General features: G+C 45.5%; 1 protein-coding gene across 2 annotated transcripts in view; it reads right to left on the reverse strand.

The window, feature by feature from the left end:
- Tenm4 (teneurin transmembrane protein 4) overlaps nt 1-12,226 on the reverse strand; it is a 703,400-nt gene that overhangs the window by 26,487 nt on the left and 664,687 nt on the right. For both annotated transcript variants that reach the window (XM_029479435.2, XM_085841517.1), the window contains one exon: nt 9,519-10,396. In XM_029479435.2, the coding sequence (XP_029335295.1) occupies nt 9,519-10,396 (878 nt within the window). The remainder of the gene's footprint in view (nt 1-9,518; nt 10,397-12,226) is intronic.

Here is a 12,226-nt window from a genome sequence, read left to right on the forward strand (position 1 = left end):
GAGCTTGGGAGATGCCGATGGGCTCCCTGGCCTCCGGATCGATACCTGTGATTGTCCCATCCGAGTGCTGCTCCTTCTCAGTGAGTTGGAAGAGATGGAGCCTCCTTCCTCTTGGTCCTGAGACCTCTGCATTGTGGGCCTCCTCTGCGGGGCCGTTTTGCATGGCGTAGACCTGCTGAGAGCTACTGCCTGAGAGCTGCTGCGGCAGGATTTAGGAATCAGGGAAGACAGTTTTCCGAGCCCCAGCTCTGTTTGGTTGGAGCTGGAACATTGCTTTGATTCTGACTATCATGCCGTTTTTATTTGTTGGTTTGGTTTGATTTTTTTTTCCCTTGTCTCCTGTAGCCTATGCTGACTTTGAGCTGGCTGTGCAGCGAAGGACGACGTAGAACTGCGGATCCTCTTGCGGCTACGTCACAGGTGCTGGGATGACTGACGTGTGTCACCACTCTGGCTTGACTGTCCTGCTTTGCACTACAAAAGCTCTCAGAACCCTGGCCATGTTTTCTTCCAAACCAGAAGAGATGGCACAGTCTAGGCTAGAGGATCTTATCTTTACCTTTGACAGAGGGGTGATTCTGGAGGACAGATCTCAGGCCTGTTGCCTCCTAACCCATAAGCCTCCCCACAGCCAGTGGTTATGCGCAGGCTCCATAGTACAGCCTTGGCGGCTATGCTCCCCACTCCATGAGTGGCAACACCAATGCCTATGTCATAGATAAAGTGAGGTCCAAAAGAGGTCATGTACTTCCAGTGGATCTGAACTTCCTACCAGGGTCTTCAGTGTCCTAGGAGTCTTTCCTCAGTGGAATGTCAGCCCCCAGAGGCCAGGATTCGCTGATCACTGCTGAATGCCGAGTGCTTTAAATAATGTGAGTGAAGGGTGGCTGTGTGACCTGACTCCTTCCTGTCTCTCATTCTGACTTTGCAGGGGAAATTGCTTTTCTGAACTCTATTGAATTCGCTGTGCTTCAGTGCCAAACATGCTGAGCCCAGGAGTTGTGCTGGGGGCTGTTGTTTCTGTAGAGAATGCTTTCTCCCTTCTAGTGATGGCACAGAGAGTTCTTGTTTCCAAAACAGTCATGCTGCCACCACCTCTACCACGTGACTGTACCGTATCCACTTCATTATACTTGCTATCTGTTTACCTGACTTCTTGTACTGGAATGTAAATCCATGAGCACAGGGACTTTCCCTATATTCTCAGTGCCTAGAGAAGACACCGCATGGAGACACTACACTGCAGGGTTCACTGATTGAATAAGGGAATAGGGTAGCTATTTTTTGTTGATTTTTTTTTGAGCGGATTAAGAGCAACTTTCTACTTTATATTCCATTCTATATGAGAAAAGAAGAGCTCACTATTAATCACAGAGCCTTTTGGGTATCATGCATTGCGTTCATAAGCATCTTTCCAGGTAGAGATTGTTATTGTCATTTTACAAATGGCAATGATAGAGGTTGGGAGAGGGTGATCAGCTTGCCTAAAGACAAAGCTCATGGGAAGATTCACAACCAGGTCTGCCTGGCCATGGAGATTGTGTTCTTTGATTAGAATTTCCATTAAAATGATGCTGCTTCAGGTAAACAAACAACCAGCAACAACAACAACAACAACAACAACAACAACAAAACCTTTTGTGTTTATCGCTGTGCTAAAGGGGAAAACAATTCTATTTGGAAGTCTCGAGTGGGTCAAGAAGACTGACAGTTTTCAAGACAAGTTCTGCTTGGCTCTGGCTTCAGCTCACTTAGCGGCAGAGCCAGATCCCCGTTGGGAGGGGGGAGGTAAAGATGGCCAGACGATTGGCTTTCTGTGATTTCCTTCCACTGACTTTTCTTCACGCCAGTTCTCTGAAGCATCTTTACAGCACGGTGAGAGAAAACACATAAAAGATTCATGGAGCTGCCATGAACTCGGCTTCCAGAAGGGGACCACTAAAGGGTGTCTTCACACGCGCTGGAAGGTTTTCTTCACACCATATACTTCATCGCTAGCCACTTGCTACGTGCAGCGAGCGAGGAAATGCCAAAACCCCTCTCTGGTACACAAGTCTCACTCATCCTGACGTTTCGGTTGGATAACAAAGATGTGATTTTTATGACTTTCATCTGTAGTTGTTCTAAATACCAGTGTCACCAGCAAAGACGTGGTCACTGTGTCATTTGTGAACAGAGTTCAAAGCTGGCTGTGGTAGTAGTTCTGTTGGCCCAGGTCACTGTAATGGATATTACATCACTGGGCACTCCTAAGTCAAGTCGTAGCCGGAGTACTTTCTGCATTTTCCGGTCATGACTTGTATTTACTGCAAGATTAAATCCCAACAACAAATTCTAGACTTCAGGATTACCGAGATCTGTAAGATCTGCAAACCTTATCATAAGCTTACCGATGCTGTTCTGAGGCCAGGTGTCTTCTGGGGGAGGGGGAAGTGGGGGAGAGGTGCTTAGGAGTCAGGTCCAGCTAGGGTAGAATCCTGGTTCTCCCTTTTACAAGGACCATGCCATGGCGTCAGTCAGTGTCTATTCTGAGTGTTTTGCTCCTTCCTAAAGCTATTCTTTGCCATTCTTTGTCCCCGGGGAGGCTAGCAGCTATAGACTGTGGACTGGGCATCTCTGCTGGTTTGCCTCACTAGGTTCAAATAAGAGGCACACACTGGAAAGAGACGAGCCAGGACACATATTCCTTCATTTTTCTCCCCTAGTCCTTTTACAGCTGTACCAACATCTTCTTTTGGGTGGTTTCTCTCCCCCTAGTGACCACTCCAGCAACTTGTTTTACGCTCACCTTAAGCTAAAAGGCTTAAAGGTGGCTAGTGATGGCTGCTTAGATGGCTCCTTAGGTGCCGATGGGTCGCAGCACCTTTCTGTGATCCTTATCCTTACCTGTTCCTGTAGGTACCTTCACTAAAACGCTATTTTAGGAATCATGTCCCAGTGGACAGATATTTGGGGTTTTTTTTTGCATTTCTTTTGTTCTTCTGTTTTTTAGTCTGCATAGTTTCTGGTGAGAATTTGCTGTGGCTCTTATCCCTTTTTCCGAAAATTCCCTTTTATAAACAATTCAATAGTTTGAATATGACACACTTAGAAGTTTCTACATGTATGTGTATGTATGTATGTATGTATGTGCATACATATTTTGTTTCATACTTTCTGAGCTCTTTAAAAACTGTGTCCTGCTACTAATTGGGAATACTGCACGGTCATTACTTGATCTGCCTATTTTCTCTTTGCTAGAATTCTATTACATGTGCATTTGACCATTTGATATTCTCCCATAGCTCTTGCTCTGTGGGTTTATCTCTTCTCCTTTGTGTGTTGGTCTGGGTAATTTCTATTGACCTAGCTTCTTTCCCCAGCTGTGTCATGCTGTCATCAAGAGCTGCGGGCCCTTCAAAGACATTCTTCATCTCTGTAGCTGGGCTTCTCAGTTCTAGCATTTCCATTTGATTCTTTTTCTTCCCCATCTCTGCTGAAATACCCATCTGATCTGCCCACGGCTCACCTTTTCCATTAGCGCTGTTAATATAATTACAGTTATTCTAAATTCCCTGAAAGGTGTTTTCAACATCTGTGTCAGAGCTGAATGTGAGTCGGATGACTGCATTTCTTGCTTTTTCTTGCCCTGTTACACGGTCAGGTGGAAAATGTGACATCTTGTGCAGCACAGCGGAGTCTGAGATGACGTGAGTCTCCTCCTGTGAGGTCTTTAATGAGGGTGTGTGAGGTAATGGCCTCAGGAATCAGGCTGGCTTTGAGGTTCACTATTTCTATGGTGAACATTGGTGTGTCACAGGCATTAAGCTCTTCTAGCAATAATTTGATTGAGAAACTGCTTTGCCAGAGCTTGCATTTATTTATTTATTTATTTATTTATTTATTTATTTATTTATTTATTTATTTATTTATTTTCCTCTGTCTCCAAGTCACTCTGTCCCAGCTTTAGATCCTGCCTAAGTAGTATCTTAGAGGGACGACTCCTTCCAGTGCTGGCTTACTCCGTATCCCCTTTCCTACTGTATTCTTCCCCTTGTTTTGCTTCAGGATTTTAGGCAGTTGTGGGTGTTGGGGGAGCATTCTCTATTGTTCTGACAGGTCCATGGGTCCCTGAGTTTCAGGACTGTGTTCTGCTCTGTGCTCCTGGCCCTTCTTAGGCAGCAGCTCTGGGCTGAAGACTGTTCCTGCTTCTCTCTCAGCTGCAGTTATCATGTTCCCTTTCTTTCCATCTCTCATGAGCTGTATGGATTCTCACACAGTGTCTAAGGAGGGTGCACAGCTGCCATTTTCTATTGCTCCTTAGGGGAGACAGGGTGACGAAGGAGTGGGTGGAGCCAGTGGGCACTGTGTTCCCCAGTAGCATCTGCTGTGCCCTTTATCATGCCAATTGTGGGGGACACTTCCTTAATTTCTCTCTACTATGTTTGTGTGTGTAGAACCTCTGCTGTGGTTTGTAGGGAGGTCAGGTAGATCATCAAAGAAGACATAAGCACCCCTGTCTCCCCAGTTTCTGTAGCTGTAGCTCAACTACCACGTCTAGTGTCTGGCTGTGCCCACCCAGTAAACTGGAAGCTTAAATGTGGTTCTTTTCTGTAGGTGGAGTTTGCTTCTTGGATTTGGGCCTGTTGCTTGCCCTGTGACCTTAGAGAAAGAATTCAAGGCAAACTCATGGATTTGTCTCTTGTCAGGCTTATTTTCATTGTAAAGTTGGGAACAGTGCTCGCTGTAGCTCTCCTATTTCTCCAGCACAGACCGAAAGACACACATTCTATTTGAACTGTGTGAATTGAATTCTCCGTCCTGCCAGATGCACGGATGATGCTGGAGCCAGGGTCTAAATGGAGTGTCCTCTCTGCGCATGCGTTCCTTCTTTGTTTCCCTGCTCTCCTGGATCTACATTTCATTCATAAAATATTTACTGAGCACCTATGAGGTGGCAAAGCCCCAAACTTAAAGCAGAAATAAATGTAAAGAAATTAGTGAAGGGCTCACATACTTAATGTGAGCATAACTATAACGGGGGCTGTCCCAGGGGCCTGTGGGCAGCTAGAGCCACTTCCCTTTATGCAACACAGCGAGCTTGTTGCTCACTGCCACCCAGAAAGTCCTTTTGGGACTAGCCCCATTCTATCAGCTTCCTTCTTTGCTTTTGTCTGTGAGACAGTGTCTCACTATGTAGCATGGGTTGGCTTGGAATTCACTATGCAGGCAGCCCAGACTGTCTGAGTAATGGGATTACAACTATACACTACCACATCTGGCTTTAGCAAGACTTTTTTTTTCCTTCCCATCATGTTTTGTGTGACTTGGAGTTGAGTCTGAAAGCCATGGTGTCCACTCCACAGAACCAAGGACTGCATTGTAGTCTTCTAGAAGGGTTCCCAATAGACATGGGCTAAGTAACTTTGCCTCTCTACAACAGCAGACTCTCTGAGACAAGTGTCTCTAGTATATACTGTTTATATTAGATGTTTTATTTAATGTGCTGTGAGGATTGATAAAACCAACTTAAAACTTGTTTCAGGAACAGCCCATCCCACAAGCATCCCTGCACTTTATATGTATAAGCATGGGATTTGACTCCACTACACTGCCTCATGATGCTAAAGGGGAAACCTACTTCAACAAATGGTTCATTGGGAAAACTCCATATGTGGGAGTTTTCTTAATTAAGAATGTTGTAATGATTTCTAGCTGGTTTCATCATTTATGAAGTAATTTCACTTTCAGAAAGTATGTGTGTATGTATGCATGTTTGTGTATTTATGTAGTTTTAGAGTCTCAGAAAGAAGTATACAAAGACAGAAGACAGACACACACACACACACACACACACAGAGGGAGGGGGCAAAAGGGGACAGAGACCAAGAGGGAGAGAAAGAAAGGTAGAGGCAGAGAGAAACAGAGACAGATACTTAGAGAGAAAGAAAGAAGGGACTAGATACAAGAAATGGGGGACAGAAAGCTAGAAAATGAGAAAGCAGACTCTCAGAGAAGAGTCTGGGACAGAGACCCAGAGAGAGGTGACAGAGACCCAGAGGGACTGCAGGACAGAGACCCAGAGGGACTGCAGGACAGAGACCCAGAGAGAAAGCAGGTCAGAGATCCAGAGAGAGGTGACAGAGACTTAAAGAGATAGAGAAACAGGGCAGAGATTCAGAGAGAAAGGAAGTGGACAGCCAGAGAAACAGCAGGACAGAGATGGAGAGAAGAGAATTATCGAGTCTTTTGATGCTCAGAATGGCCCTAAACAGAGTGACAGTTCTGGGTGGTGGAGACTGGGAGACTCGTTGAAAGCTGCAGTCTATTCTCAGCTCCATGGCTACAGTCTAGTGAGTGCTGGTGTCTTTTTTTTTTTTTTCTGAGACAGAGTTTCTCTGTGTAGTCCTGGCTGTCCTGGAACTCACTTTGTAGACCAAGCTAGCCTTGAAGCCAGAAATCTGCCTGCTTCTGCCTCCCAAGTACTGGGGTTAAAGTGTGCCACCACTGCCGGCAAGTGCTGGTGTCTTACACCCTCACTTTGTTTCCAGTGTGAGCTGGAACACTTTGCTTGGGGCCGCAGTGCACCCCGTTTCCTAGTCCATCTTAGATACTCCTAGGACCTGACTCTTTTCCTGGGTCTTCCTGACCTCTCAGACTTGACATTTGATTCCATTCTCCTTGCCTGACTCCTGATTTCCACCTCTAATAAAACACTTGTTTCTGTTGCTTGCATTGCTTCCCTTGCATGCTGCCTCTCTAATAACTGCCAGTGCTTTGTGTTGTTGGAAAGAACAGCAGCAGCTATCACTGAACCTGCCATATTTTATCTCATAGATTCCCTACTTTAGACTATCCCTAGGAACTCACCACTCACTGACTTAGTCCCTGCCATACAGGTAAGTCAGGAAGCACATAGAATGCTGGGCCAGTGTAGCAGGAGTGGCAGGGATGTAGGATTTTACTCTAAACCTACTAAGCACGATTGGGAGCTTATTATGTACGTTCTCTGAGCTGTAGTGTGTTCACAGGAAAAAGAATGTGCAGATGACAATTCTTACTGACTGAGGCAACCTTGTCAACTTACTTTTTTGTGTCAGACCCAGGGGCTTGCAAACCCTCAGAGCTGTTATAGACATTGGGGGAAGAGTCTCGCACACAGTAGGATCTCAAAAAAAATGTGAGTCTCCCTTTAATGTTATATATGGCACCTTCACTTTTGGTTTATGCCAATGATCAACATTCCTCCAGTGCTTTAATATAAAGTGGACTTTAAAAGATTTTTAATGCTATTTAAAAAATACAATTGTAACAGTTTCTTTTCCTTGAGATATGAGCTGTGGGTGCTGAGGGTATATCCAGATTGGTCAAGTGCTTATCAAATATGAGGACCTAAATTCGCGCGCGCGCACGCACACACACACACACACACACACACACACACCGCCCCAGAATCCACATAAAAATGCTGGGCCTGGTGGTGAGGGCTTGTAATCTGCAGCAGCACTGGGAGGTGGGGACAATCGGCTCCTGTGGCCTGATGCTGGCCAGACAGCCAGGCTAGCTCAGTCTCTGAGCACCAGACCAATGAGAGACCGTAAAGGAGGTGGGTAGCACTCCTGAGGATGCCTGAGCTTGTTCTCTGGCCTCCATACACATATGCACATGTACCTGCACGTACAAATGCATCCAAGCAAACACATGAATTCACATAGCGGCGTCATAGTTAACCTGCCATCGGCTGTGACTGTGGCTTACATGGAGGACAGAGAGGGAGGGCTCCTTTTTTGGCGTACACATAGGAAGGGATTTTAGTTTTCAGGAATGGCAGGAGTGACAGTGGTGGTGGTGTGTTAGCATTCCGTTTGGGACTTGGGAGGAGTGACCTTGGGAACTAATTGCGTGAACAGATTTGCTCTGACAAAGAAACCCCTGTATTGGCTAAATAATGTATAAGAAGTTTCCACCAGGCAATGGGGAAAATTGAATTATTTAGTGTATTTCCATTTCAACGAGTTAATCAAGATAATTGCTGTTTTCCTGGATCTTTGTCTTTTTTTTTTTTTTTTTTTTTTTTTACAATTAACAAGGCCCCTGTTTGGAGAAAGGACTTTAACTAGTGAACTTTGCACATAGGGCTGTGGCTTTTTTTAAAATGTAAATTATATTTAAAAATCAACTATAGCCCCTACCCCCATCATTGGGTTCTACAGCTGTGAGAGCTGATATTTATTTCATTTGAGAAAACCTTATGATCCAACGACTTAAACTCATTTGGGATTTGCAGATTCAGGGAGAGGTTTGGGAAGGTCCTGGAGCCCAACTCGGAACTAAAACTCTAGCTCCAGACAAGCTAGAACTTGTGTTTAGAACTCCTGTTTCCCTGCAGGGTTCTCACTTTCTTCTAGCCTGCAAATGAGCCTCCCTTAGCCTCAGTTTCTGTTTCCGTAAAAGAGAAAATATTACCCATCACCCCCACTGCTGTGAAGATTAGCTCAATGACTCTGTTTCTAGCACATAGCTGATGTTCAACAAGACTAAGTTCTTCGCCAGCTCCAGCAGCCTGGAATGCTGACATATTCAGCAGGCTCGGTTGTCTGGAACATGACAAAGAAGTGAAGCTTAAAAAAAAAAAGTCTAAGTTGAAAAAGAGATATTAGAAGGCCCATTCATTAAAATAGCACCTTGGTCTTCTATCCATATGTGAGGTGAGTTATTTGCCTAGGATTGTAATGAGCTGAAACTCTGCCTCTCTTTGGCCACCCTGCTCTGAGATGTGAACCTTGCAGGTAGAGCAGGGGATAGTTACTTGAGGTGTGAATTACACCTGAGAACAGAGAGCTGCAACGCTGTGGCGAGGACAAGGTCGAACCATAACCCATTAGGCGAGAAAGCCAAGAAGCAACTAGATCAAAGTCATTGGCTCATTCCTGGGTGAAGGGTTTTGTGTGCCCACTTCTGGAAGTTATTTCTATAGCACAGCATGATATGTAACTGTTATCATTCCTTAATGAACGTGACATATTGAAAGAAAGACCAGGTGATGTTTATATCATGTGTTTGAGAAAGGAGACATATAATGAATGTCAGAAGTTCAATCCAAAAATTAAAAAAAAAAATGTAGCATCAGTTATGTAGAGAATCCACCCACATGGAGTTGTTCTTCCTATTATCTGTCACCTTGCTGTTTATTCGAAGATATAACACTTTAAGTACTTCTGGTTGACATTATATCTTTGTGGTAATCTGGGTGTCTACTGTACCTATTTTACAGGTATGGAAACTGAGACCTAGAGAGAGTAACATAGTACCTATAGCTGGGATGGAAGCCCCACATGAGTCTAAAACTCATGTCTTTCCCACCATCCCATTTCCCTTTCAGGAGAAATCATTTGGAATATAAACATGCAGAACCTGTCATTGATAATGGTTTTCACACCCACTCCTGATTTAAAATGAAATCAATAAAAAACACATGTCATCAGTTCACTCATTTTCAATCATACACCACATCTCGTAGAATACAACTTGATACTTACTCATAAAACGTTGTCCACCCATTTTCGTTGCTTTTGGTTGCCAAGAGGCCAGAGTTGCCATGGTAGGTCATCATGGCCAGCTCGTGTCCTTGTGTGGTCACACTTCTGAGTGCGCTGTTGGTGCCCATGGTTACCCAGTATACCTGGCCATCTGGGACTACCAGCCAGAGAGGCATCCCGGTAGAGTCTCGGCGGACGTTCACCATGTTGCCATTGTTGTCGGTGATGTGTGTGATGTCCCCGTCCCCCGTGTAAGTGAAGTTGTACAGGTAGTCCCCTGTGGGTAGGCTCTGAGTGTACAGATGCTTGCCGCTGGTATCAAAGAGGTACAGCTCCTGGTCGATGGGGGAGGATAGCTCATACATGTTCTGAGTGTTCAGGAAAGGCTTATTCTGCCGGATAAATCGAATTCGGATGTTTCCCAGGTCGGCCACATAGAGCTCCCCGTCAGCACACACAGCCAAGGACGATGGGGTATTCAGCTTTGCATCCTTGGCGTAACCATCATCTCCAGAGAAGCAGTCACAGTTGGCATCATTTTTACAGTCACAGCCACTGGGGGCACCAGCAACCAGTGAGATCTCACCACTTGTAGTGACCTGCCTGATGCGGTTGATCTTTTTCTCGTCCGTCTCAGCGATGTACAAGACTCCATTGTGTGAAACAGCCAGAGCAGTGGCTGACTCCAGGGTCGCATGGATGGCTACCTTGCTCAGCAGGAAGTGGTCGATGCCAGGGACCTGGCAGTGCATGGGCCTCCCAGCGACAATGCGTACCTGGTGGTTTTCGGAGATTTGCAGGACCACATTGTTGTCGAGGACATAGAGAGAATTATCCATTGGGTTGATGGCTAAGTCTGTGGGCCACTCCAGGCGAACCTGACAATGGAGACACGGACACTCAAATGATGCCAAGATGCCCATCATTAGTCACCCCCAAACTCCCAATAACCCACTATTGTGTCCAAAGGGCCTTCATATACAGTATGACCCAGCCTTATGGACACTGAAGAAGGGGATCACAGCCTTAAAAAGGAAGTCGGTGAGACAGAGACAAGCTTGGGTTCCTAACCTACACCCACTTCCAACCTTGGGCAAGTTACTTTGCTTTTCTGAGCTTCAATATTCATATTGGGAAAATAGGGATGACATTTTACATCCTGGGACATAGTTGAGTGCTCAAACTTAGACAATGGTTACAGAAGTGTGAGGGAGAGGAGGATGGAGTCTGGAGGCTGACACGGCAGTTCTTCAAAGGATTGAAATGATCTTGGAATGCTGGCATGACCCATGCATGAAGGTGACTTAACATGAAGTTAGGCTTGGAGTATGAACGTGGAAACCTCATGCCTCTGCCTGACATGTGGTCCTAGGCTAGTGACTCTTCATTTTGGCCTCATAGTCAGACTAGAAGGAGACTTTAGAAAGCACTGATGCTCAAATGCCACTCTGAGTAGTCAGATAAGCCAGATCCCCAGTGTAGTTGGTCCACACATTGGGCCTATTTAAAAATAACTTCCTGGGTGAACCACACCCGATTCTTCTCATCAGATCAGCAGCACTGGCAGCTCCCTGGAGCTGATCAGGAATGCACAATGGTAAACTTGCCCCAAACCTACTGAAGATGGATCTGCCTGCAGGTGACCTTCAGGTGACTGAGTGGACACTGGCGCTCAGGAAGCCTGATAGATGGGGGGGGGGTGTCTCTAGGGCTTCACAGACTGGGTCCTCCTGGAAGGGGTTAATGACACTTGCAGTGGGACTTAGGCTCAAAGCCTGGAGCCATGCACTGAGTTTCTCTTCAGCCAGGCTGGGACAGTGGCTGAAGTCGTGGTGAATGCCTAGGGGATGGTAGCCATCAGGTCTGGGTGACCAATGTTTTACCAAAGCACTGTTGGATGTATCGGACTGGAAAGGACTGGCACTAAGGGAAGCCCTTGGCTGACTGTCTCCCCAAGAGGCGTAGCTACACTACACACGGTCTGGAAACATTGAGCAGGGTGTCTTGCAGCTGACTTTCCAGCTCTTCCTGAGGGACTCATCACTTTGACATCCCTGGGCTTCCTACTAACACCCAACATTTGGCCCAATTTGGGGCTCCTCAAACAATATGAATAATGCAATTGGAAAGTTTCTCTCCTAGGAATTTGCTCTAGCATGCTAGTCTCTACAAGTGTATCTGTCACGATCATGTTAGTAATGGCAATAACCAAAGCAATAACCCCAAACCAAACAGAACTGACTCAGATGGTCAACGACTGAGAACTGGCTAGACAGTCGTAGCACAGTTACTTTACTTGCAGATTAGAATACTAATCTAATAATCGTTTAACATGATCCTCTAGGGTGGTGGTTCCCAGCCTTCCAAAGGTGACCCTTTATTATTTGTTCCTTGGGATGGTGATCCCCAAACCGTAAACTTATTCTGTTGCCACTTCATAACTGTAATTTTACTACTGTTATAAATTGTAATACAAATATCTGATATGCAGGACATCTGACATGTCACCCCCACAAGGGTTTGGACCCACGCGTTGAGGACCACTGTTCTAGTTAGATACGTAATGATGTGGGGTGACGTGTTTGCTCCATGCTAAGTAGAAAGAGCTGCAGGAAAAGAATGACATCAGCTAGGGGAAATATATAAGTTAGCTTATTGACAAAGAGGAGATTAAAGCTAGAAAGAGGCATACTACAATGGCAGCCATC

This window comes from Mus caroli, unplaced genomic scaffold (genome assembly GCF_978045245.1).
Source record: "Mus caroli unplaced genomic scaffold, Mus_caroli_1 scaffold_8, whole genome shotgun sequence".
NCBI lineage: Eukaryota > Metazoa > Chordata > Mammalia > Rodentia > Muridae > Mus > Mus caroli.